The sequence below is a fragment of the Gallinula chloropus genome (genome assembly GCF_964237585.1).
Source record: "Gallinula chloropus genome assembly, chromosome: 1".
Classification (NCBI taxonomy): domain Eukaryota; kingdom Metazoa; phylum Chordata; class Aves; order Gruiformes; family Rallidae; genus Gallinula; species Gallinula chloropus.
In genome coordinates, this window is record NC_140085.1 from 55,153,880 (window position 1) to 55,181,410 (window position 27,531).

The following is a 27,531-nucleotide window of genomic DNA, read 5'->3' on the forward strand; positions in this document are numbered from 1 at the left end:
GGGGTACTTCCGGCCGTGCGCGAGCGTCTGAGCGGTAGCGAGCCCGCGCGCCCGTACCCCGACGAGACAAGATGGCCGGGCTGCCTCGCAGGATCATCAAGGTACCGCCGCCCTCCCCGCCGCCGCGCCGCCCGCCGGGGCTCTGAGGGGCGGCCCGGCCGGGTCTCGCGCGGCGGGCCGGGCCGGGCCGAGCGCCGCTTCCGGTGCTCGGGAGCTGGGCCGCGCGGGGGCAGGGCCGCTCCCAGGCCTCCTCCTTCCCGTGCCGGCCGGCCGGCGGGTGACCGAGCGGGGCCGCCGCGCCGTGCGGATCCCTCCTCCCCACCCCGCTGTCGCTTTCTCGCTGTCGCCGGCTGTGCGCGGCCGTCCGAGGGGGCTCCCGGGCCTGGCGGCGTGCGCGGGCGGGCGGGCGGGAGCGGCTGGGCCCTCCCGGCAGGCCGGTGGGCGGCGGGCGGGAGCGGGCCCGCGCCTATCACAGTAGCCGCCCGAGCGGCGGCGCTTCACGGCCTCCGGTGCTCCCGTCCGTCGGGTGCCTGTGCCCCCTTTCCGGGAGCCGGAGCTTGAAAGGCACTCCCTCGCCCCTTTCCGCCGGCGTTGCGGCTCCTGGCCGGGGGAGCCCCGCAGACGGGTAGCGCGGCGCCCGGCCTGGCCCGGGCTCCCCGTCACAATTGTCGCCGCGGTTGGGTCGGGGGAGCGCGGCGGTGTCCGGTGCTCGGGTTCCTCTTCCTGTCCGAGGAGGGACAAAACATGAGCGAATACTTAAGCCCGGGCTTGAGCAGTACGTCGGGAGGTGGCTGTACCCGTACACCCTGGGCTAGCCCCTGGTTACTCCAAGGTGCGCTCTGTGCAGTGTGCCCATGTGTATTATTGTCTGTGCAGGCGGTTTGGTGTCTTGCTAAGCTTTGAAAGGCCTCTCAATTTTGGGATACTTTCAACTGATCCTCTGAGTACAGTTTCAGCTTAAGACTTGAATAATTTGGAGTCACGCAGCAGAGGTACAGGTAGCTGCCTTGCAGTCCCAGTGAGTCTTTTAGATAGGTTGGTTCTGTAGCATGGATGATTGTGGTGAGCTCCTATATCCCACTTAATTTGTAGTGATGTGAATTGAAGCCCTCAAGTTGGTGGCCACTCCCTTTCTAAAAGTCCCTAAGTGATTCCAGTAAGGCTTGTTAGCCTTGCTAGGAAATAACAACACCCTTGTTTCTTGTGGAAGCGAACAAGTGTCACAAATAATTTATAACATCGGGAAGCTTGCTTGGTTGAGTGTGAAATGTTGGCAACTGGTGTAAAACACCTGAATGTAGAATACGTTGAACAGTGAATGAAAAAATAAAACTGGATTTTCTCTAAAAAGCCAAAACATGTATTAGTTGATACAGAAGACAAGGTAAAGTGGGAGTAGCATTTGCTTTGTGCGCAACAGACTAAACCACGATCAGGGCTCAGAATTGTAAACAGTAAAAATAGCTAAGACAAATCTTAGTGGAGTGAGTTTGACACTCATATGGCATACAAAGCTGAGTGTATTCCAGGTGTGAGCGGGAACACTGATTCATAATCCAGTGGAGCTGGCATTCATCAGAGGTGTGGTAGGAGCTCAGCTATGGTGTGAGGCTGGCATCTGTGTTAAGATTTTTTGTTTGTTTTTCAATAGCTGTTGACAATTCCCCTGAATAAAACCAAGAAGTACACCCACTTTTAAGATGGTAAATAAATTTCCTTCTTAGTACATTTGTTTTTTCATGCTTTTCTAGAAAAAAAAAGAAACCAGGAGCAATTTGCATGATTTGCTTCAAAGTTGTGATGAGGTGGAAATATTTCTCCTCATGGAGGGTAACAGAAGAAAAACTCCAGCTTTTCTCAGGAGGATCCCTCTTAGAGTTTTTGGGATTATCTGTTCCAGGGTGGTGTTTGTGGTGGGTTGAGTTTTCCATGCGTGCATCCTAAATTGCCTGCAGCCAGCCTAGAGCTTCTAATCTTGGGATGGTTATGTTAGATGACTGACTTTTTAGCTGCTGTACTGCACGTGTGTTAAGTTGCCAGATGTGCATATGGTCCAGGACTGACTAGTTACCTACAGCCTCAAAAACGTGCAGAGTCATATTTTGATACATCACAGCTGCAGAGGTGCAGACCTAGAGCTACGCCTGCTTGAGTCTTCAGAGTCTCAGGTGGTAATTGCTCTGACCTTTTCTGTGTCGCCAATCCTGATGTTCAATTCCCTCTTGCTGGTTGCTTTAGAGGGAGAGGAAGGCGTGAACTTGGCTGCTGCTGAGGATTTGAGAGATCAGGAAAAGAAATAGAAGAGAAAGAGAGATAGGAAAGGGTTATAGAAAGATGAACCAACTCCAATAACAAGAAGATACAATTTTCTCTGTGCACAGTAGTGAATGTGATGAGAATGACTTAGGCGACTGTCAAGAAAGGACCGTCTCCCTCTGGTCTTCATGCTTCCCTTGTGTTGCCATCTGAGGGAGACCAGCTATGGCTGAGTGGAGGTAGGAGTGCATGTTGGGACTGCAGCTGAGATCAGGGTCTAGCTAACCGCTTGAAATGCAGTTGGCGTTCCTCGTCTTGACCGACTGCTGGCAGATGGCCTGGCACTCAGGTTGACCAGCGGCCCTGTACTCCTCAGCCTGCTTCTTCCCTATGTGTGGGCTGTCATCTAGCCCGGTAGGAGAGCAGTAGCTTTCCTTGTCTCTGCAGAGAGCTCTATTTACCTTTCCAGTACTTTCCCAAATTCAATTAAAAGGTGAGGGGTATAGGTGCTGCAAAGCAGTTGTTACAGAAGATTCAGGTTTGCTCCAGGTTTGCTGTTCGCAGGTTACACAGAAAAACACACTTCAAGCAAGTGGGAGGGGGAAAGATCTGTGAACTGGAGGTGTTACTTACTTGCTTTAGAGCTATTACGTCATGTTAGCACGTCACCATTGGTGAGTAGATTGTATAATTTTGAACATTTAAATATATAATCAGAATTGGAAGACATATCTTATGAATAGAGAAGAGGCATTTTTATCTTCTTCGGCAGTCCAAAACCAGGAGTCCTCTGAGAATCACCTTGACAAGAAAATCTATTAATGTAAGACAAAATAAAAACCCAGCACAGCACGTTTACCTAGCTGTGTGGTTTTGATGCTGTAAACTCTTTTCCTACTGCATAGTATTAAAAAGTGAGCCTTTGCAGTACACACAGTGAAGGGGCTCATCGATTTTTACTGTTAAGCAGCACTCATTATGCCAGTTCTCTCCAGTGTTGCAAAGTCACATAGCGCCAGTCGAGGAAGGAGTTGAATTGCATCTGATTTTTTTTTTTTTTTGGCTGACATTCAAACCACTTCATTGCTGTGTCAAGTGCAGCCAGTATATCTGAATGGGATGGACAGTGCTGCCTCATGTCATCTTTTCAAATGTTGTTTTTTTTTTTTTTTTTCCTGCTGTTTTCACTGCTGCAGTGACCTCATCATTCATGATTTGATGTCCAAGTCTGTGTGGCCAGTTGTTGTAGCACTTTTGTTGCAATGACTGCAGCTGCTCATATGGTGAAGTAGCCATCTGAAGCAGTATCTGAGACTTCTTAATTTTTTAAAAAAATTAATTTATCACTGTTAAATTTCCAAGGCTTTGATTTTTCCCTTGCATGGTAGTGTGATGTTGTCCGAGATACGCCTTCCTTACTGTTCACTGTGAGAAGGTATTTCCAGGTTGCTGCCCGTGAGCTCCTGCTTGCTGTATTTTTCAAGAATCTGGGTAACACTTGGACTGCCGAGTTGTAAGATGTGGCCTCAAAATGTAAAATTCCTGGAAGGCTCTATGGAGATCCTCGTGGTGTGTGTGGTGGTAGATACTTACAGCATTCTCTCTTAGAGGTCACTATAATCAGCTTTATACTATTTTTTTAATTTATGAACTGGGTATTTAGTCTGTGACTTCTGCAACTTTCTGGAAGTTCTTAAGCAGTGTTACTGGCAGTCAGCTTGAAGCTTTGTCTTTGAACCTGTGGGTTTCTAGGGCATAGACATTTGCCAGAAAATTACCATTACTTTTTGATTTCTCTGACTTTCCCAGCCGTTATTTCCTGGGGAGGGGGAAGCCTGGAGGTAAATCTCGTACCTTTTTGTGGCATTTTGCATTTGTTTGGAGGGTAGTTGGGCATAAAACCCCCATTACTTCTGGACAGTGCTGCTCTTAGCATTTGTTGGAGAAACACTCCTGAGGACAGATGATAGTGCTTTTTCTTGGTATAGCTTTTCACACAATTGTTTTATATTGTACTTGTCTGTTCTGTTTACACAGCTTTCAGTGCATCATCATGTTTTTTTTGGTGTAATAGTGTAAACCAAACCCACAGTTTGATAGTTACATGTGACTGGTGGGTTAATAGTGAGAAACAAGTGACAGATTTTGCCATAAATGGCATTTGGATGAAGGCTCTGTATGAATTGTTGTTTGCTTTAAGGACACTCTGATAGTTGACTCTGCGCTGTCTATTAATGCAAGGCTCTAATGCAGATGTGCTCCATCACTACAGCCACAGGAATGGTTGCCACTATTAGCTTACTGACTTTTAGTTATGCCTCTACTATAGCCAGAGATGCACCATGCCAAGCTTGATCTGTGCTAGTACGTAGATAATCCTCTGGGAATTTGTCTAGGATCTCAGCTTCACAGTTCCAAAATCCTGTAATCTGCTGTGGAAAATTTGAGAATGAGGTCATTCTCCCTGATGAATGTTGCTGACCTTAAAAATGCCCCTCTTCATGTTACTGTTTGGTAACAAGGTCTTCTTCCAAGAGTGGATGTATTCTGGATTTATTTTTCTTCTGGAAAGGAAAAAGAATTGTCCTCATCCAGCTGTAAGTGACTTTGCAGTGGCTGAAACTGGTGGTGATGAGAATTGGAGAACCAGAAGTGCACAAAGGAAGATTGGGAGCAATCCAGAATTCAGGGTGCTTGCTTAGCAGAGGTGTAGTTTCAAGTTGCTGGACAATCATCCACAGATTGAGTACTAGTTAATGGTTTAGAAATCTACTGTTCCACTCTTATTTCTTTTTTTTTTTTTTTTTTTTACAGCTGATGCCATCCACATGTTGACTTGCAGAACACTCTCTTGCCTTTTTTTTTTTTTTTTTTGGAGGGTGGAAGTGGGGGAGTAGACACAGCCAGGGCTGGTGGTGGAGCCTAGGAACGTGCAGAGTGGTGGAAGCATTAGTGTGCAGAGATGTTAGCCCAGTAACAAGTCTGGGAAGTGGTGGTGTGTGGGATGCTGACACTTGGGGATTCTATGGTAAGGAAGAGAAGAATTTGTGTGGCCAGCTACTGGAAACCACAAATTCAGCCTTCTATTTATGATGTCTGACATTTGCTTTACAGCTTTATTGCTATTTTTTTTCCTCTTAAAAGATGGATGTTATTTTCAGAAGACTTGCTCAAATGTAGTTGTTTTACAATAATATAATTTTAATGTAAACATTCTGAAGTCCCTCTGACAGTGTGACATCTGCTTAGGTAACCAGTGTATTTTCAGTAATACTGATATAGCCAGTTCATTACGTAATTGTAGGTAAAGAATTGATAGACCCTGGGAGAATTTGTGCTGAAATGTGATGTGTTATAGAAAGTTTCTGAATTAAGTAGTTGTGGTTTTCTGAGAGAACTTTATCCCTATATGTAGAAGGCAGTTTTGATTGATAAGCTTCACTTTCTCCTACTGTCTCCCCCTCAAAAATCAAAGCAAACCCATACATGTGGTCTGCCGTATGTGCAGCTCACCTGTTCTTTAGGTTAAAAGAGATTGGTGTGATCTTCCCCCTTAGCTCCCCCTTCCTCTCACTCAGACAACAGGAAAGAATTGTCATTCGGCAAGTAATTACAGCTTGTTTGTCTGCTAATGTGCTTTAAGTCTTGCCATGTGCAGCTACAACCTTCAGTTTCTATTTCATACCCCCAAATTTATCCAAACTATTAGATGTAATTGGAAGATAATGACACTGGCACCTGGCAAGGGTTTCCTGCAATCAAAATAAAAATCTGAAACAAAAGTATGCTGTATGTAGTCTGACTGGAAATGCCTTGAATGGTGGCATATTTCTGTGGGTTTTGCAGGTAGCCAGCACAAGGTGAAAAAGTTACTGCCTAGTGAAGATTAACCAGAAGTTCTCAAGGTGATTAGCCTGGGATTCTTCATGTTGAGCAGCTTCACCGCATGGAAGGATTTAGCCTGGCATGTGCTCCCACAAAAGTTCTTGTGCTGCTACAGTACACTTGGACTGGTTTGACTCAGAGCTCTGCAGTAGAGGTGGTTTCTTAAACCAAAACAGTTCTGGGATCTCCTTTGTTGTTTGACTTTGCAAATGCTTGGGCTGATGAAAGGAGTGCGCAAGGGTGACTGTACAAATTAGCCCTGCTGAGAAGTTAGGGCTTCCCACCCAGGCAAACCCTTGAATTTTATGAGGAAAGGAAAAGGTGGAGGTAGTTACAGGTGTGAGTGAGGGTGATCAAGGATGGCTGAGAACCAGTCTTGTGGCTTCACCCTGGATGGAGGCCAGATGCCCACCAAAATCAGTATATCATTCCCCTTTTCATCTGGACAGGGGAGAAAATATACATTGAGAGGCTTAGGAGTTGAGATAAGGACTGGGAGAGATGGGGTCCCAGCCATGGGAGACAGTCCTCCATGAACTTCTCCAGTGTGAGTCCTTTCCCACAGGGCTTCAGCTCTTCTCCAGCTGCCCCAGTGTGGGTCGCTGCTATGGGGTGCAGTCTCTCAGGCCCAGGCTGCTCCAGCCTGGTACCCCATGGAGTTACAAGTTCCTCCAGCAAACCTGCTCTAGCATGGGCCCCTTTCTCCATGCACAGTGTCTTCCATATGTCTGCTCCAGTGTGGGGCCTCCCCATGGGCTGCAGGTGGGGTCGCTGCTCTCTGTCATCTTCCATGGGCTGCAGGGGCACAACCTGCTCCACCATGTCTTCTCCATAGGCTGCAGCACCTCCTCCCCCTCTTCTTCACTGACCTTGGTGTCTGCAAAGTTTCTTAGATCCTCCGACTCCCTCCTTTGGTGCTAAAAACCAGCAGCTTCCTTTTTTTTTTCCCCTAAATGTGATTCATAGAGGTGCTGTGACTATTACTGATGGGCTTGGCTCTGGTCAACAATGACTGCGGCCTTGGGCCGGATGATGTTTGCTCTCTGGGGCCTAAAGAAAACTTCTGGCTGCTTCTGGCAGAAGCCACCCCTACAGACACCCCCTCCTCCACCAGAACCTTGCTATGCAAAACCACAAAACCAGGCTGAAATGGTGGGGAGAAAACTGATTTCACTCAGTTGTGAACTCAACAGCCGAAGCCAATGAAAAATGAGTAATTTTTAGTCATTAAGAGTGGAACTCTAAAAATCTCTTAGGTTTTTGCTATTAGTAGTGACTTCTCCTCTGTTCCTGGAGAACTTGGCAGTAAATGTCTGACGTGCTCCTAGGAAGCAAATATTGAAGACACTGATGAGCAGTCAGTTAAACTGAAAGATACTACTTCTTCCTAATTGCATCATCTCCCACATAAATTGGTATCCATATGTGTGGTATCCTCCAAGTGATGTTACTGTTTCAGCTATAGCAGGAACTGGAGCTAGTGCCTTTTGTTTTAAGTCTGCCACCTCTTTGTGAAAAACTAATTTGCAGAGCCTGAAACTGTGTACCACATTCACTCTACATGTGCTTATGTATACAACAATTCAAACACATTTCAGATTAGAAGTTATCTTGTGGCATATGATGTAGTGGGTTGATGGTGGCAGGTGCCCACCCAACCACCTTCCCTGCCTCATTGAGGCAGGGGGAGAAGATAAGATGGAAAAGGTCTTGGATCATGACAAAGACAGGGCCATCACATACTGATTACCATCATGGGCAAAAAAGACTACTTGGAGAAAATTAGTTAACTTTTTGCCAAGTAAAATAGTTGGAAGGTGAGAAACAAAGAAAAAATTAAAACACCACCTTTGCCCTCTTTTTCCATGCTCTCCTTTGGTCCTTTGCTCCTGATTACTCTACCTCCCCTACACATGATGGTTTAGAGGATGAGGAATTGGGGGGTTGTGATCAGTCTGTAACTGTTCTTCTCTGCAGTTCGCTCCTCCTTACCAGACCACCAGAGTGGTCTGGTGGAGTTGGCTGTGTCTGGCATGGTGCAGCCCTGACTTCTCACAGAGGTCACCTGTGGGGCTCCCCTCCTGCCAGCACCTTGACACCTACACCCTATACATATGCATAGGTGGTTACGCAATTAAATTGTAGAATGTGTTAGGTTGGAAGGGACCTTTAAAGGTCATCTAGTCCAACACCCCTGCAGTAAGCAGGGACATCTTCATTAGATGGGGTAGTGCTTTTGAGGAAAGATAGGCTAGGGAGGCAAGGTGGTGGAGTCGCTCTTTATGTGAGAGAGCAGCTAGAATGTATGGAACTCCTGGGGGAGGGTGATGTACCAGTTGAGAGCTTGTGGGTGAGAATCAAGGGGCAGGCTAGTGTGAGTGATACTGTTGTGGGTGTGTAGTACAGGCCCCCTGATCAGGAGAAAGTTGATGATGCTTTCTACAAGTAGCTAGAAGTAGCCTTGTGATCCCAGGCACTGGTTCTTATGGGGGACTTAAATTACCCAGTGTCACAGTTTTGTGTAGCTGGGTGCTGTTAGAGAACGGGGGGGAGGGGGGGGGGCTGCAGAAATGGCTGCTGTGAGAAGCAGCTGCAAGTAAACTGGGGAGTAAACATTGGCTGATTCAAGGCCAGAGTTGGTGCTGACCAAGGCTGAGCCAATGGGCGATGCTTACAGCACCTCTGGGAATCACATATAGGAGGAAAAAAACCTGCAGGCAGCTGCCTGCTCCTTCCAGAGGAGTGAGAAGATGTAAGGAACTGTGCAGACACCAAGGCTGGTGAAGGGCAGGGAGGAGGTGCCCCAGGTGCTGGAGAGAATGATGCCCCTGCAGCCTATGGAGAAACCCATGGTGGAGCGGGTGTCGCCCCGCAGCCCATGGAAAAGGCTGAGACCCCACCTGCAGCCCGGGAGACGCTCTAAGCTGGAGCAGGTGCAGACATACAGGAGATGCTGTGACCCACATTGGAGCAAGCACTTGCAGCCCATGGAGAGAGAGAGACACAGAGATGAGCAAGGGAGAGATTTGCGCCAGAGCAGGTTTGCTGGGGGGAGGCTGGTGACCCCAGGGAGGACTGGGACTGAGAGACATTCTATGATTTAGGACTGCACCCCATGGCAGTGACCCACACTGAGGCAGCTGGTGAAGAGCTGAAGCCCTGTGGGAAAGGACTCACATTGGAGAAGTTCGTGAAGGACTGTCTCCTGTGGGTGGGACCCCACGGTGCAGCAGGGGAAGGGTGTGTGGAATGAATGGCCCCTCTGGCCAAGAAGGAAAACAACTTGCAAGGAACTGACTGAAGCCCCCATTTCCCCAGTCCCTGCCCCTCCCTGTGCCACAATGTGGGGGAAGAAGGGAGCAAAATCATGACTAAGGGAGGTGTGGGAGGGAGGTGTTTTAAGATCTGGTTGTGCTTCTCCAATTCTGGTGTCATTGTGTGTGTAGTATAGTATAATGAATTAGACAGTTTTCTTTCCTTCACTCTGTGTTGAGTCTGTTTTGCCCATGATGCTAATTGTGGAATGATCTCTCCCTGTCCTTATCTTGACTCCTGAGTCTCTCAGTATATATTTTCTCCCCTGTCCAGCTGAAAAGGGGAGTGAGAGTGGCTTTGGTGGGCATCTGGCCTCCAGCCAGGCCTAAACCACAACACTGAGATATTGGTTGGGTAAGCAACAGGGCCAGTCATGCATGAACCAGAGGGTTTCTGCAATGTGTTGAAGACAATTTTCTGATAGAGGTGGTGGAGGAGCTGACAGGGCAGGAGGGCAGGTATTTGTTCTTAGCAATAAGGATGGGCTTGTTAGGGAAGTGTGGCTGGGGGCAGATTGGGAGATAGTGATGATGAGATGGTGGAGCTCAAGAGTGGAAGAAGCAAAGCAAAAAAGGAGGATTGGTACCCTGAACTTTAGAAGAGCAAACTTTGCTCTCTTCCAGGATCCAGTAGGAGCGATCTCATGGGCTACGCTGTTAGAAGGTAAGGCAGCTTGGGAGAGCTGGGTAGCATTTAAACAGCGCTTCTTCCAAGCCCAGTATCGGTGCGTACCTGTGAGTAAGAAATCAGGAAAGGGTGGCAGAAGACCTGTGTGGATGAGCAGGGAGCTCATACGTAAACTCAAAGGGAAGCAGAAGGCCTGTGAATTGTGGAAAAAGGGTCTGAGCACTTGGGAAGAATATAGGAATGTTGTCAGGGCCTGCAGGGATGCAACTAGGAAGGCTAAAGACCACCTGGAAATGAAGCTGGCAGAGGATATAAAGGATAATAAAAAGGGTGTTTTTAGGTATGTGAACAGTAAGAGGAAGATTAGGGATAATTGGATCCCCTGCTGAATGAGGGGGTGCCCTGGTAATGGGTGATGCTGAGAAGGTAGAGATACTGAATGCCTTCTTTGCTTCGGTCTTCGCTTCAAAGACTTCCCCTTGGGACTCCTGAGCCCTGGAAGGAAGAAAGAGAGTTCGGGAGATGGAGAGCTTCCCTCTGGCTGAGGTGGGGGTCGTCCTGGAGCATCTCAGGGATCAATGCACACAAATCCATGGGCTCTAATGGGATGCATCCACATGCGATGAGGGAGCTGGTGAAGGTGATTGCTGAGCTGCTCTGTATCATCTTCAACAGGACTTGGAGAACAGGAGAGCTTCTTGAAGACTGGAGGATAGCCAATGTCACTCCAGTCTTCAAAAAGGGCAAGAAGGAGGATCCAAGTAACTACAGGCCAGTCAGCCTCACTTCTGTCCTTGAAAGGTGATGGAACAGCTTGTTCTGGATGCAATCTCCAAGCAAATGGAAGTGAAGAAGGTCATGAGGAGTAGTCAGCATGGATTCAGCAAGGGGAGATCGTGCTCCACCAATCTCATAGCCTTCTGTGATTTCATCACTGGCTGGGTAGATGGAGGGAGAGCAGTGGAGGTCATCTACCTTGACTTCAGCAAGGCCTTTGATACTGTCTCCCATGACACCCTGATAGCAAAGCTGAGAGAGCATGGGATAGATGAGTGGACAGTGAGGTGGGTTGAGAATTGGCTGTTGGATTGGGCTCAGAGGGTTGTGATCAGTGGAGCAGAATCTGACTGGAGGCCTGTGACTAGCGGTGTTCCCCAGGGCTCGGTGTTGGGTCCAGTCCTGTTTAATATCTTCATTGACAACCTTGATGAGGGAATAACATCCACCCTCAGCAAGTGCCAATGATACAAAGCTGGGAGGAGTGGCTGACACGCAGGAACACTGCGCTGCCATCCAGAGAAACCTGGACAGGCTGGAGAGCTGGGCAGGGAGAAACCAGATGAAGTTCAACAAAAGCAAGTGTAGAGTCTTGCACCTGGGGAGGAATAACTGCTTATATCAGTACAGGCTGGGGGATGACCTGCTGGAGAGGAGCTCTGTGGAGAAGGACCTGGGGGTCCTGGTTGATGACAGGGTGGCCATGAGCCAGCAGTGTGCCCTGGTGGCTAAGAGAGCCAATGGGATCCTGGGGTGCATCAGGAGGAGTGTGGCCAGCAGGTCTAAGGAGGTGATCCTCACCCTCTACTCTGCCCTGGTCAGGTCCCACCTGGAGTATTGTGTCCATTTCTGGGCTCCCTGGTATAAAAAAGATGGGGATCTCCTGGAGAGAGTCCTGTGAAGGACTATTAAGGGCTTGGAGCATCTCCCCTATGAGGAAAGGCTGAGTGAGCTGGGGCTGTTCAGCCTGGAGAAAAGAAGACTGAGAGGATCTTATTAATGTTTATAAATATCTGAAGTGTGGGACACAGGGGGCAATGGCCAGCCTCTTCTCAGTGGTCTGTGGGGACAGAACAAGGGACAGTGGCCTCAAGTTGGAGCACAGGAAGTTCTGCACCAACATACGGAAGAACCTTTTCACAGTGAGGGTGACAGAGCCCTGGGACAGGCTGCCCAGGGGGGTTGTGGAGTGCTTGCTGAGTTTTGCTTTCTCAGTAGATTTGCAGGATAGTGATTTCTGGCAAGGGGGCAGCAATAAGCACTGGAAATTGACTTTGAGCTGTAATTCCTATTGCAGATTCAGTCATACTAAGATAAAGGTATTCCCTCATCATCTGTTAGTTAAACCTCCAGGTAAAGGTGGATATTACCTAAATTTTTTAAGTGCTTGAAGTGGGTTAGAGTTGGCTTGTACCTTGCCTTGGCCTAAGAAAGTTGTAGGGGTGTAACCTCCATCTTAGTAGGTGATGCAGAAGGTAAATTACTCCATTGCTATGTAGAGAATTGAGTGAGTAAATGTGCTGCTGAAAACAAGGAGAGCGTCATTCCCCTGAGATTTTGTGTAAAGATTGCATTGTGCCCTTTTAAACAGCTCGAAAAACTGCAGTATTCTCTAAGAAACCTCATGAATATCTTCTGTTATGAAGATTTAGAATAATTTTATCACAGCTATGTTGACCTCTGAAAGCCTTAATGATGCCTTAATGATGTTATCGGTCTCTTCTTAATCATAGAATCATAGGGGTTGGAAGGGACCTCGAGAGATCATCAGGTCCAACCCCCCTGCCAAAGCAGCTCCCCAGCTCATATTGCACAGGGAGGCGTCCAGATGGGTCTCGAGTATCTCCAGAGACGGAGACTCCACAACCCCCCTGGGCAGCCTGTTCCAGTTAAAGCTGCTGGTCATAAGGATGCTTTTCTGTTAAAGGTTACCAGATAACTGTTTATAACAAGTAAGAAGATCCACAGTCTTTCTGATGTTTAAGACTTTTATAGATGGATGAAGACTTTAATTTAGCAGTTTACTATCTGTCACTGAAATTAGCCCAGTTGGTAGTTAAGCTTCTTCCTTCAGTATGAAGAGGTAACCTCTGCATTTCCTTTTGAGGCTGGTTATGGAATAGTAGTGACCTGTCACGCCGGTAACTTGCTGTGATAACGCTGCGGCCTCAGCTCTTTAGCCCTTTCACCAAGCAGAGCAGTCTGTTCTCCCATCCTTCTGGTGGCATGTGTCTGCACCCTCCTTTTTGTTGGCACAGCTGTTTGTGTGGACATATGGTGAATTGCATCAGGGACTGTTCGCACTTGTATGATATTTTTCCTCTTTTTTTTTGGTGTTTTTCTTCCAGATCGGCTACATGTTGTATTTCACCATGAGAGACAGCTATACAGGCAAAAGTGGAGGTGCCTAATAGGCTGAAGGGGAAAGGCAGCACAGCTTTTTTGTCTTCCTTTCCCCAGTGGCTGTTTGTTTATCAGCTTAAAATGTTCATGGCTTTGTAAGGTTTTAGGATTTCTCTAGGGTCCCTTTGTTCAAATGCATTTCACCAGGTGTTTTCACAGCTGATGTTAAGGGACGTAGAGAGCAGAAGACTATGTTAGATGCTGTCAAAAACTGTAATTGTAATGTCAAAAACTGTCACAGAATCACAAGGTTGGAAAAGACCTTGAAGATCATCAAGTCAAGCCATTCCCATCCAATGCTAAACCATATCCCCGAGTACCTCATCTACTCTTTTTTAAAGACATCCAGGGATGGTGACTCAACCCCCTCCCTGGGCAGCCTGTTCCAGGCCCTGACAACTCTTTCAGGGAAAAATTTTCTCCTAACATCTAATCTGAACCTGCCCTGGTGCAGCTTAGTGCCATTTCCCCTTGTCCCATCTCCTCTCACCCACCTCTCTACAACCTCCCTTCTGGTAGTTGTAGGTGGTGATAAGGTCTCCCCTCTCCTCTTCTCCAGGTTAAACATCCCCAGCTCCATCAGCCGCTCCTCATAGGATTTGCCCTCCAGCCCCCTCACCAGCCTGGTTGTCCTTCTCTGGACTCACTTGAGGACCTCAATGTCCTTACGGTGAGGAGCCCAGAACTGGACACAGCACTCGAGGTGCAGCCTCACCAGTGCGGAGCACAGGGGCACAATCGCCTTCAAGGCCACACTATTTCTGATACAAGCTGGGATGCCTGTCAGTTGTAATGTCTCACAAAAGACTGCTGTAGTTAATTTGTGGGTTAATAAGCAAAACTTTTAACAGCATAGCAGTAATACAGACTAAAATAAGGAAAATTTGGGTGTCAGGAAACTGTGCAGACAGCTGGATTGTTAAGCAAAGCAGATTTGGCTGAAGACATGGAACTTGGATTTCTTTTTTGTGCTAGTCTTTGCTGACTTTCTTAAAGTTCTTTCTTAAACTCTAATGGCTTTCATACAGTAGCCTTAAAGTTTTTTGTAGGTGCTAGATATTGATTTGTTCTTAACCTTTTTAGCCAACAGCCCTTGACACACATTGTGAAACTTGTGATTATTAACTAATGCCATAGTACAGCTAATGGAATTGCAGTTATTTTTCCAAGCAAAGAATAGAGTCCTCCTTTTTAAAAAGCAATGAGAAAGCTTTAAAAATTCTCTAATCCCCTGCAGCTGTTTCTTCTTTCACTACAGGAGTGGCCTCTTGTCACACAGGTGAAGTTTAGAGATTTCAGTTGAGCTGCAGTGGCTCTGCTCTGGAGGAAAGAATGTTCTGGGCTTTTTTTTGCAAATACTTGTGTACAATATGAGTTTCCTTATTGTGGTTATTGCCACTGTGCTGCCGTTTGATCCTGCCTTTGTTGATAGCAAGCAAGACATCTGAAGTAGCTTTTTGTTTTCCATAGCATACAGGAATCTTCTTGGTTGTCTTGGCCTTGGCAACTTGAGGCTTTTATAAACACTTCTGCAAAACTGTAAGTGATTGAAATAGTGTCTTTTCCATGAGCTCCTTCTCTATGTGCTTGCTGGTATCTCCTTTTGCTCTAATGATTGATTTTCACACGTGTCTGTATATAGAAGCATCTTGTGGATAGTTCAGTTCACATCCTTAAGGGTGGGCTTTGTCTTGTTCTGGGTGTATGAGCCAGAAGAAGCCCAGTAGTTAGCCTGATTTCAGTAACTCTTCTTCCAGTGACAGTAGGATGACCAAGCGAAAACTCAGAGTGAAACCCCCCTGCGAGTCGATCTCTCGCGTTAGCGCGGCGTCTCTCAGTCTTGGCAACCCAAAAAGCCTCCTGCTCCATCGATCTTTTCTAAAGGTCACAGCACTTTCTTCTTGAGGCTTCTTCTCACAGGTTACTGTAAGAACAGGTTGAGGGTTTCTCCCCTCTTGGGTACAATTAGTCTTCAATTTAATGTCTTCATAGAAGAATAGCTGTGCAGAATGTCAGCTACACCATCTGTCACTCTACTTCAGGCCACCTGTGTTAATAAAAAAAGCTTTGCTTTGCTTGTCAAAACACTTTCAACACTTCATGTTTTTGTACCACTTAATTAAAAATAAGAAAGATAAAATTGGGGGATGGGGAGGGGGGGAAGATAACCAGTTGTGAATGACAGCAGGGATTTTTGTTGTGGGTTGGGTTTGGGTTTTTTTTTAAGTACCGACTGGCTCATATCTTCATCTTGAATTTATTACTTTTCTTTAGTCACTGGAGATTATGACAATAACTTGGATTTGGAAAAAGGGGAGTAAAAGCAGGAGTGAGAAGATATCTCAATCTAAAAACACTGCAGAGTATTACAAACAGAAATAACCCCGTGGCAGCATAGGATGCTTCATTAAATGCTTTGGAACGCAAAAATATGTTCTGAATTATTTTCTGTGAAGCTTCCTGCAGCAGGCTAGAGGAGAGCTAATAAAAACCACTTTAAAGTGCTGTTCTGCAACACTTACTTCCATGGAAATTTATGTTCCTGTGAAGGCAAAGCTATCTGCTGTATTGTAAGAACATTTATTGTGAGCAACAGAACTGCACAACCTGGTTTTCTGGGAATCCAGCCTTTATCCTCTTTAGCACGTTAATATTTGTGTGTGTCCCAGCTCCTTTTATCCTTACTGGTGGGGGGTTTGGCCAGGCAAGAATAGTATGTACTTGGGTGGAATAAACTGGCCAAACAACATGTAATAACAGAGGAGTTCATGACTTTCCTTTTGGTAGCATTGAGCTTGGTTTCTCTCTTAGCCACTGACAGCTTACAAAACATATACAGAAAAGTGAATATTGGATGAAGGGGAGAAAATGGAAAGTAAGAGGTTGCAAAGAACTTACTTCCTCAGCGAAAAATGGGTTAGAATGAGTTAGAGCCTAGAAAGTCAAGTACTGCATACACTTGATTTTCCTGATTAAGCTTCCCACCTTTTTAACTAAGTACAAGTGTTTTATTTCCTTAAGCATGTTTTAGAGACAGTTTTTCACTGGGTAACTATTCTCTGGGGAAGGTAATACAAAATTTTAAAACAAAATCAACGTGTAGTTTAATGCTTCCTTGTCTGTGGCTTGAGTCCCCATCTCAGACTCCCTGTAAGTCACCCACAGGAGTGGTTTTGGGGTGGTGGGTTTCTGTTGTTGGGGGAGGAGGAGGGGTTGTTGTTTGTTTTTATGATTTTGAGATTTTTTTTGTGTGTTTGGTAAAGTACACTTAAAAAATATCAAAGATCCTTAAGCAGTTCAGTTTCCTGTCCTGGTGCATAGGGTTGCTTTGTGTACTGGCTGACAACTGTTTATCTCAAATATGACTTATTTCTCTCAGTCTTATGGGAAATCAAGTCGATTTTAGTATCAGCACACCTTTTTACTGTAAAATGGAGATGTTCAGTCCCTGACACAAGTAGGTCCAGTTCTAAGATGGTACATTTAAGCGTTGGGTGTGCTTGGACCTTTTTTCTTTTGATCAACTTCTCCCTTTCTGTCCTTTCTCCATGGTTTCCCCCACCATACACTGAAGATGATATTACAAATTTCCTCACAACTGAAGAAGGGCAAAAAGCCTTATTTGCTGTCAGAATCTAGCAGCTGGTGTTGACGTGTTTAAGTACAAACATTTCATATTCTTTTTTTTTTAATAAATGGCATCTTTCTTGTGTTTTTCGTAGTCCCAACAAGCCTGTCTGTGTTACACTCTTAAGAAAGATGCCTTTTCAGAACCAGATCTGCCTCTCAGCGTGCGCATGAAGCGGTCGCCAGGCGATGGGCCCTCTCAGGAGTCCCCACCTACCCTTGTTCCCCTGTGTGTGTGTGTGTGTGTGTGTGAGAGGCTCAGCCTGCCACTGGCTCTGGGCAGCATCAGAGCCGGGTGGGTATGGAAGAGGAGTGCCAGCCAGTTCCCTGGCAAGTGTTCCTCCTCATCTCTCTCTGAAAGCAGCACCAGCTACGCTGATAGCGTAGGAGCTCCACGCACGGGGCAGGAAGTGAGGTGTGCTTGCTTAAAGTGTTCTTCTTCTAAGATTGATGCTCCCCAGGGGGTCTGTAGCCTCACTGCGTAGCTGTACGCAGCATAAATCCTCTTCTGTGCACTGTGGCTGCCCAGAGAGGTGGTGGAGTCTCCTTCTCTGGAGATATTCAAGACCTGTCAGGATGCCCATCTATGCAGTATGGACTAGGCAGCCTGCTTTGGCAGGGGGGTTGGACCCGATGATCTCTCGAGGTCCCTTCCAACCCCTATGATTCTGTGATTCTGTTTTATGGCTAAAATACCTGTGGCTGCTTAATGGAGAGGGGTTAAGGGTTATCTGAAGGCGATGAGGTACTAGCAGAGGTATAGCCCCTGCAGTGTGATGCAGTACCTCAGTCAAAATAATCGTCTCTCTCATTGTTTGTTGACGCTTTTTAGTGGCAGAATGTGCAGCTCCCAGCCCTGCGTTGCTCCCCCAGTTAGGCTGGCAGGTAGAAGTGCTGATGCTGCTGCCGGTGAACTGCTGATTCTGGGTTATTTTAAGCCAGGATTGGCTGCCCAGTATGGTTACAGTCAGCATACTGGCGTAACCAGGGAGGCAGTCTGGGGACTAGAATGAGAGAGTGGGGGCTAGGGACTGCTGAGATCAGCTGAGCTATTAATGTGTTATACTTAATATAAAAAGAAGTCTTAAATTTGAGCATGCCTGTAAGAACCAAAACCCTGGTTTGCCTGCTAATGTGTATCTGGCAGAGTCCAGGTGGTAGGTAGCAGCTATGAAAAAGCTTAAAACCTGGGTCTTTTTGTGAAGTTTGTTCTTTTGTAATTTCAAGGTGGCTCTACTGTATTAGTGAGTATTTGGCAGAAGACTGTGAGACTAATAAGTATGTGGCCCTTTGTAGGTGGAAATCCAAAATTGTCCCATTTACCTGTGGCAGCACTTACACCAAAAGCCCACTGAAAGGAGCAGAGAATGTTTAATGCATTTACAAGGATAATCTGTAGTTTCTTACTGACTTCCCTACCACTGGAGTAAAGCTCTAAGCATTCATTATAACTGCTTTTCTACATAATTACAGTACAAGTACATAGCTAGCAGAATCCAAAGTCTGAGCACATCATAAATTTATGTGTATCACTTAAAAAAATACTTGGAGAAGTGAGTGTAGACAGCTCTAAGAAGTTTAGATGGACTTCCAGTGTGGTGTACAAGTGGCACTGGCAGCAAATAGCTATACAGATAAGTAGGCAGTGCGGAGTCACAAGGAATTACAACAGATAAATGTATTTTTATGTTTGCATATGTCTGTAGGAATAACTTCAATATTATGGTTTGTGTGACCTTGACCACGTTGAGATGAATACCTTGATTTTAGCATCAATTGCTGTGACTTCACTTTATAGTATACATCTCATTATTTTTGGCTGAAGTGAGGTGTTACTTAACTGTGTCAGGGTGGCTGTGTCACTTACATGCTGTGTAAATTTATTTCTGCACAATGCCAGTGTTGTAACAGTCCAGTTATTTTTGGAGAATGTATTGAGCCAGGTCAAGGTAATCTGTCTGGTCTGTGCTTGCATGCCACACAGAATAAATATGCTGTAAAACTAATAATAAAATTAATATTAGACCTACAAGTTACCTTTTTTTTCCTTTGTCAGTAGAAACAGAATAAGTTTTCCTTATGAAAGCCATCACAGATGGGTGGGGAAGAAATTAACTGTACATGGTAAAAAAACAAGCTAGAGGAAATGAGGTTAAAATTACCTGAGGAAATGAGGCTTCTGCAGGACTTCTTGTCCCTGTCTAATCTCCTTGTGCCCGTTTGGCTTCTGGTCCTCTTTTTTTTTATAAGAAGGAGCAGAATTTTGCCTGTGAGACCTGTGAAGGCTGACGACAGAGGGGAGAGGAGGATAGACAGAGTTTGGTCTGGCCACGCTGTTTATTAGCGGGGTGGATGGTCACAGCACAGGCGGCTCTTGGGTATCCTGGTGCCTGAGGTAAGATTGGTCCTGCAGGCAGAGGAATTGAGCAATAAAGTATACCAGTCTCTCTGAAACCAGACTTCCCTGGTTTTGCTGCTTGTTAGGGTGACTTTAAACATGGTTGTCTGCAGCTGGAAGTGCTCACACTAAAGCTATTTATGTGTAAATATACAAAGCATCCTTAAAAACACCTTTAGCATGGCAGCAGAGTAAGTAGTACTTTAAATTCTGTGGTGTTGGATCTGATTCTAGTGCAAATGTTCAACTTAATAAACCAGTCCACTCTTATTAGAGTGAGCATCCAATGCTTTCCTTCAGCAATTAACCCTTTTGGCTTTTCACTTACAGGATTTTCTGTTTAAGGTAAAATGGGGAAATGCTTTTGGTATTTTAATTGTGGTATTCTATAAAGCTTTTTTGGGGGAAAGAAAAAAAAAAACCCAGCAACCCACAACCAAACAGTTTGGCAGTAGTTTAATCAACAGGTTAAAAATTTGAGGATGTCTTAATTGTTACCTTGTGCTATAGCAGCACAGGCTGTTAGGGCAGTTGAGATGCGCGCCAGTTGGCCGCATCCTCATCTGCTGTCTGCAGGTGTTTGTTGACTCAGAGGGATTTATCTAACATTCAAGTAGCTTATAGTGGACACTTAATTCTTAAAAAACAGTTTGTGCAAGTCATGTTTAGTTTATCTGGGTGGTATTTTGTTACATGGCCTCTTCTTCTTCCTCCTCCTCTAGGAAACCCAGCGTTTGCTGGCAGAGCCAGTCCCTGGGATAAAAGCAGAGCCAGATGAGAGCAACGCGCGTTATTTTCACGTGGTCATTGCAGGCCCACAGGATTCCCCCTTTGAGGGTGGGACATTTAAACTTGAACTATTCCTTCCGGAAGAATATCCAATGGCAGCTCCTAAAGTACGTTTCATGACCAAAATTTATCACCCTAATGTAGACAAGCTGGGAAGAATATGTTTAGATATTTTGAAAGGTAAGTGCTACCTTGTTTTCCTTCTTTCCATCTTATCAAGCACAGAAACTTGTAAATTGGCCTAAACAAGAGATTTCATTTGTTTAAAGAATACTTGGCTTCTTCCTGAATCTGGGAAGGGAAAACTTGCTGTTTCTGCAGACTGTGGCGTATGTGGTGTTTCATGCTCCTATAAATGTCTCTTCAGATAAATGGTCCCCAGCCTTGCAGATCCGTACAGTTCTGCTATCAATCCAGGCTTTGTTAAGCGCTCCCAATCCAGATGATCCACTAGCAAATGATGTAGCTGAGCAATGGAAGACCAATGAAGCCCAAGCCATAGAAACAGGTGATGTATCTTATACTTTTACCTACACCACCACCCCCCCCCCCCCCCCCCCCCCCCCCCAAGTTTAAGAAGTAGACAATTACTAATTAGTTGGGGAACATAACGTATTGTGTACAGCCATGGTCCAGGTACCCCAGATGTGTCTGCAGCAGTCTATTTTCAAGTCTGTGCCACTTGCCAGAAGAAAAGATCTCTTTATCTGTTTTACACTGAGTTTTAATCTTCCTGAATTGCAGGAGGGTCTAATTTGGAGTTGTGGTAAAAATAAAAGCACACACCACTGCTTTTCCTCAAAGGTTTTGGGACGGGTATGCTGGTGTCAGGAAGCACCTCTGCTGTACCTGCTTCTGCTGCAGGCTGCAGGGGAGTGAAACGATCCTTGTGTTGTGCCTCCTTGTGTTCAGGATTACAGCCCGACCATCTGTAATACACAATAGCTGACAGTTGCTGGAATTGCACTGAGAATCTTGGGGCTGATGTGTTCTGTGGGCTTGCAGCAGTGGTGTAAAAGTGATCTTTTAAAAATAAGTATTTAAAGTTACTTTAACTGAAGCCTGAACAAGACCTGTGTTCTTAAACGTGTTTCTTTTCCTTTACAGCCAGAGCATGGACTAGGCTATATGCCATGAATAATATTTAAATGTGCTTTGAACATCAAGTGTGCATCACTTCTCCTGTTCTGCCAAGACCTCTTCCTTTTTTTGTTTGCATTTAATGGACACAGTCTTAGAAACGTTACAGAATAAAAGCCCAGACATCTTCAGTCCTTTGGTGATTAAATGCACATTAGCAAATCTGTGTCTTGTCCTAATTCACTATTGTACCGCATGAGCAGAGGCTAGAAGTATCATCTGGATTGTTGTGAAATTGTTTGAAAGCAGCAGCACATCTCTGCTTTTAATCATTTTTCCCATCATAGTTTAAGTATAAGCACTGTGAATGAAGGTAGGCAGGGTTAGCTGCGGGGCTTTTTGTTTTAATTTTGTGGGCTCCTCCTCCCTTTTTATGGTGATGCTAATTGCATTGGTAAAAGCAGCTAACCAGTTATACTTTAGAATATACCCTCTAGCCCAGTCTAACTTAGACGCTGTAGATGGACAAGCTTCATTGTTTGAACAAAAAATGGGAACATTAAACATCCATCACCTTCACTAATAATATTGTGATTCTGCTGTCAAGTGTAGAAAAAAATCCCTCCAAGAAAAAGCTTGTGACCATTTTGTATGGCTTGTCTGGAAAATCTCCTGTAAATCTTATGTTTTAGTAAAATATTTTTTGTTATTCTACTTTGCCTTTGTACAGTTTTATTTTGCTGTGTTTTCATTTCTCTAATGTGACAATCCTATTTAAAAAAAAGAAACAACAAAACATCCCCTCAAACTAGAATTGGCAGCTTGTCTTCACCAGCCTGGCGGGTTAAACAGCAAAGATGTGGAATTCACAAGATTATTATTTTATTTCTTTTGCTTCTGCTTATTTACTTGTTTGGTTTTTCTATCAGCTTGTGTTATGTGGATGGCCTTGCCTGGGCAATTTGATCTGAAACTGCAGCTGGAGTGACTTGTAGAAAGGAGTCTCTGGTGTAACCGCTGTAACCATCGCTTCAGTGATGCGGTGATAAGCGCGTGCGTGGAGGTAACCCTACTCCGGCGGGAGGACGAGCGCAGATGGTGGCTCTCCTGTGTATGCTCTGTGTGTCTCTCCATAACTTCCCTCTGCTGATGCTTATCAGGTGTTAGGCTACAGCAGGTTTCCAACTTCCAGGTCCCGGTGTGTGAATCCTCCCTTCCAGCCAGCTCGTGTGTTGACTGATGTTTGCTTATCCACTTCCAGATAGAGCCTGGTACTACCGGTTTTCTCTACGAGCCTTACTAAGCTACTTGCTTGAGCAACCAGTCTGCTTGAATAGCAGCAAGGCTTCTTTATTGGAGGGAAGGAAAGGGATTAAAAACTTCCTTCTTATCCTTGGTTTTTTTTTTTTTTGTGTATGCATCTTGTCTGGGAGTCCAGCATCTCTTCTGGGAATCCATCCTATTGCTTCCCTTAATATCTCATGTCCCTATTCTCCTCTTTTTCCCTAGGCCTGCTCCCTCACCAAAAAATCAACCCACAGCGCCCCCTCCACCCCAACAAAAAAACCAAACAAAAACTCTTAAAAGCTTTTGGCAGTGTATAAATGACAGCTTGTAGTGGTTGCAGTAGGGAGTGTTTTGTGATGCAGTTCGGGGGTACGGTTATGTCTGTTGGTATTCTCCCTCTTCCGCCTCTCCTTACTCTGGTGTCACCTGGAAGTTCTATAGAATGTGGTGTATTTATTGTCCTCTTATGTAAGATGAAGAATATCTATTAAAACTACGTTTTCCAGCAGATGGTGGTTTCAGTGCTTAGTAACTGTCCTGTCCCTCGAAGTGCTCGTTGTGACGTGGCTGAAGCTTGCTTTGGAGTTCCAGCTTTTCCCCCGGAACAGCTATAAAAAAGGAAACAAAGCAGTTTTAAAAGTAGTTTCTGTGTTGAATGGAAGCCAAAGGTGTGTTGGGACACATTGTTCTTCGGAGCAGGTGAGCCCTGGTTGCCCTGCCTTCTCCTTATGCATGGGTGTGTGTTTGGGCTTAGCTCACACACATCCCACCCTGGGTGCGCCCCAACACAGCAGCTTTTGGGGCAGGCAGCTAAATGATGTGTGAGTTGGGGGTAGACCTGGATTAACTTCAGCTGCTTCTTAAAGTTTGGCCTTATGCTACATATGGAGCTTTCCTCAGCTCTGCCCATAGTCCAGGGATGAGTGGGTAGGTCCAGGGGACAGTCGGCCCCACCTGAGCACCTCCTTACAGAGTGGCTTTCCCTGCCTTTGGTAAAGAAATGGGACCTGAACTGCCACTTCCACAGCTTAACTTCAGACTGGGTGGGAGGGATCCAGACCCCAGGGTCATTTAGGGGGTGGTTGGGTGTTTGCATGTTCAGGGATTGCTTGTGTTCCTCGTCGCAGGATGTTACTAAACCCAAGTTCTTGATGGAATATGGTTAATGGGGGGGGGGGGGGGAAATCCTCTGTCTCAGTTTGCTAGTGACCAAATAGAGGGGGTTAGAGAAGTGTTAGAGTACACGGTAGCCAGGGTGTGTCCAAGGTTCTCCTTTTACTATCCATGAATTTGAGGTCTCATGGAAGTCCCTACTGTCTGAGTTTGAACCCAAGTCCATAGCAATGGCGTATCTGAAACTGATGGTGTAAAGGGATGTGTAAAATACAGTAATGAGAGAGGCTTCAAAACTTCCCAAAACCTAAAACTGTTTGTTGGGGGGGGTCTGTTCAGGCATATCTTAATCCCTTTTAAGTTGATTATAAATATTAAATAATATGTATTTAACTTTTAAGCCTCACTTAAGGGCCCTGTGTAAAGCCAAGCTGGGAATTCCATTCCATCTTACACTGAGGAGTGTCTGAAGCCTTCAGGTTAATTCTTGCACCATTTCCTCAATTAAGCAGCTGTGTAGTCACAGCCATTAGCTGAAACCCAGGGGTACTTCTGTTCCATCCGCTGGTACAGCTGGTTGGCAAATGCCTCCTCTTTCAGGGAGTGTTACTTTCATTTCCATTTTTGGATAGATTTGGATAAAGTGAAGGCAAAATAAGTGGGTTTCCTCTGACATTACCATTGCTGTGTTAAACCTGACACCCCAAGCAAGAGCGGAGAAGTGGCGTTTTTACGTGTTAGGGGATGGATAGCAACAGTGTAGCTGTGGAGCCTGAGGGTCATCACATGGGCTCTGAAACCACCTATGCAAAAAGTCTTTTTGTGATAGTTTTCTTCGTGTCAAGTGGAGGGTTTGGAAGGCTTTTATTTTTGGGGTGGTGTCTTAACATGTAGCCTTTATTTTTGGGGTGGTGTCTTAACATGTAGCCATGTTCTGGGATGGGTGTGGAGCTGCTGATGGAACAGGCGTTTTGTATCTTGGCTGACTTTAGATTAAACCAAGTGAAGAGTTGCTTCTGCAGGTTTCAAGTATGTGTATTTCCAGCACAGTGACATTACTGTGGAACATCTTAATGGACTAGTAACCACTGGATTGCTGTGGCTCTTTCCCCCCCCTTCTTTTTTCATGGGGAGAAAAGAGTAGGAGACTGCTTAGAGGATGCGCTGCTTCCCCCCCCCCTTCTTTTTTGTTTGTTTGCCCTGCCTTTTTACATACAAGACTTTCCTGGTTCACAGTTTGGACAGTTAGTAGTGCCATCAAGCTGACAGCTGTGTTAAGCTTTGCTAAGCCCTGTCACGTTATGAGTGTGGCACGAAGTTAATAATTACAGGTCTGTTACGATGCTGCCTATCGCCGCCTTTCCCCTCTAAGCCCCCAGGGAGATGTTGGAGCCGGCACTGAAGGGCCGTGTCACACTGGGGTACGCCAGAGGAGCAGCACCAAGCAGCCCCACTGCTTTGTCTGTGGTGGCTTTTGCATGGAGGAGGGGTTAGGTGCAGGCAGAGCGGCTGTTCTCTCTCTGCAGAGCAGTAAAGGAGGGGTAAAAACTGCTCCGAATTCAATGAGGGGGGGTGGTGGTGTGTGTCAGCTGGGCTGCTACCCCCTTCCTGGCCTGTGCAAGGAGAAGGAACCATGCCCTGAGATGGCTGATGCAGGGAGCTTGGTGTGTTGCTGGGGAGTTGTCAGCCCCAGGGCTGAAACTCTGAACAATCAAGAACCTTCCTGGAGGCAGAGAACAGGGGGTGGTAGGGGTTCTGCACACTGTGCTGTGTGGGCCCTTCCCTGATAAAGAGATTGATGCAACTGTGCCATGTATTGTTTTTATTATTGTTTGCTTTCTTAAAAAGGAAAATACATGTTATTTCATGTGGGGAACTCGCCTCTGCCTGGAGTACTTCTTGTTGCAAAGTCATGCTTCAGCTGCTCTGGTGTAGTCAGGATCTCATCTTCAGAGCCTGCTGTGGAGGGGTGGCTTAGTCCCAGGCTTGAGCTGCACCTCCCTGCCTGAGGTGCCTGTGATTTCTCTGGCCTGGTTCGCAGGGCCAGTTACAAAGCTGAAGGATTTTGTGTGCCACGTTCAGGGGATGCTTCCTGTAGCAGATGTGCTCGTCTCAGCCCAAACACCTGCTGTGCCTTCAGGGGTGCTGCTGCTGCGGATTTCCCATCACCTAGTTTGTTACTACTACCGGAAGAACTGAAGGCTTAGGAAGGACTGATAACTTCACAGAGGGGTGTCTGTGGTCTATGCCCCAGGCACAAGGTGGGCTAGTCTTAGAGAGTAAGATGAGGGTGATTGTAATGTTATTTTTCCTTTCCTCAGTTGCTGCAGATGTTTGCCCACCTTAGTCAAAGCCGGGCAGTGCTGGGGCGTACCCGGGAAGCAGGGAAGAGGAAGGGAGTGTTTAGAGGAGTTAAGCAGTTAAATGGCAACACAGTGTCCCTTAGAACAAGGGCCTGGTTCCCATCCGGCCTGTCTGGAGGCCCCAGGTAAGCCAACCCCAAGGACAGCACAGGGTGCTGATGGTCTCTGGGCAGTGGTACACGTTGCTGGGCGTGCATCATCACGCTGCGCCGCCTTGGGAACTGGTGCCAACAACTAGGGACAGAAAGCCATTGGGAACCAGTACTGCCACGGAGAATCACTGAAGTACAGCAGGAGCCATCATCAGGGACACAGGAGGCTTTCAGGAGGCTCTACCCTTCCTGAACTAGCTCTTTGAACAGTGTTTCCTGCTTACTTATGGACAGAAAACTGTCCAAAAGCATTGTTCCGGGTGGCACGTAGCCCACAGCGCTTGGGTCACCACAAGCAAAGGGAGATGCCCGCAGGTGCTGAGGTGGTTCTGTTCCTTGGGTGGAGCTCTGGCTTGAGATGGATGCAGTGCTGGTGTCATCACTTGAGCTGGGCACACAGTGCCTAGCTTACCATCGCAGCAGGATCAAGGCCAGAAGAGTGGTGAAAGTAAGGGGGTAAGTTTAAAAAAAAAACAACCCCACAAACCCCAAACCACACCCAAAACATCCAAGCAGATCCAACTTACTTAAAGCTGGAAAAGACCTGCCACCTTGTGCCTTGGAAAAGTAATTTTGCCTTTCCCTCTTCGTGTTGCACTTTGACACGTGCTCTGCCCCTGCTTGTGTGCTTCAAGGTGAAGTACAGGAGATACTCTGATGGGAACCAGGCACAACTGTAGGAAAACTCACTTAGATCTGGGAAGAGCAGGACTTGTGCTGTCTGCTTGTCAGAAGCTGTATGGGGGTGGGGGAATGACAGTAACTGCTCACTGTCAAACCAAGTGAAGGAAGCCAGTTCACAGAGGAAGGCAGGAGGAGGTGGGTCTGCAGTAGCAGGCTGAGCTCTGCTGATGCTCCCTAGGCCAGGCTGGAGTGTTCTTGGCGAGGGGGGGGGAGGGCGAGGTGGGGGGGGGGTGGGGAAGCCCACTTCTTCCCCAAAGCAAAGCAGCTGTGTCTGGATGGGGGAACAAGCCACACCATCCTATGCTAAACCATATCCCTAAGTACCTCAACTACTATGGGTCTTTTAAACCCATCCAGGGATGGTGACTCAACCCCCTCCCTGGGCAGCCTGTTCCAGGCCCTGACAACTCTTTCAGGGAAAAATTTTCTCCCAACATCTGAACCTGCCCTGGCACAGCTTAGTGCCATTTCCCCTTGTCCTGTCACCTGGCTGAAGAGACCATCGCCCACCTCTCTACAACCTCCCTTCAGGTAGCTGTAGGCAGTAATAAGGTCTTCCCTCAACCTCTTCAAAAAATACACACATCTGTGCTGCAGCTGGCAGGCAGGGAGAGCACCAAAGGCAAGAGAGAGCTCCTTGGGTGAGCAACAGCCACCTGGGGGAGACTTGCACAGTGAGATAGAACAGTTGTGATGAAGAAAGCTCTTTGGAGGGCTCAGTGAAGCTGGAGTGCAAGGACAAGGCAAGAAGTAGGACACAGCAGCTGAAATGGAG

At 46.4% G+C, this 27,531-nt stretch overlaps 1 protein-coding gene across 1 annotated transcript; it reads left to right on the forward strand.

Moving 5' to 3' along the window:
* On the forward strand, window positions 1–21,871 carry UBE2N (ubiquitin conjugating enzyme E2 N). Its single transcript, XM_084275760.1, has 4 exons — window positions 1–101; window positions 20,011–20,257; window positions 20,445–20,585; window positions 21,185–21,871. Exons 1-4 carry the CDS (start codon window positions 72–74, stop codon window positions 21,223–21,225), a joined length of 459 nt encoding a protein of 152 aa, XP_084131886.1. The 5' UTR covers window positions 1–71; the 3' UTR covers window positions 21,226–21,871.
* Window positions 21,872–27,531: the final 5,660 nt, after the last annotated feature.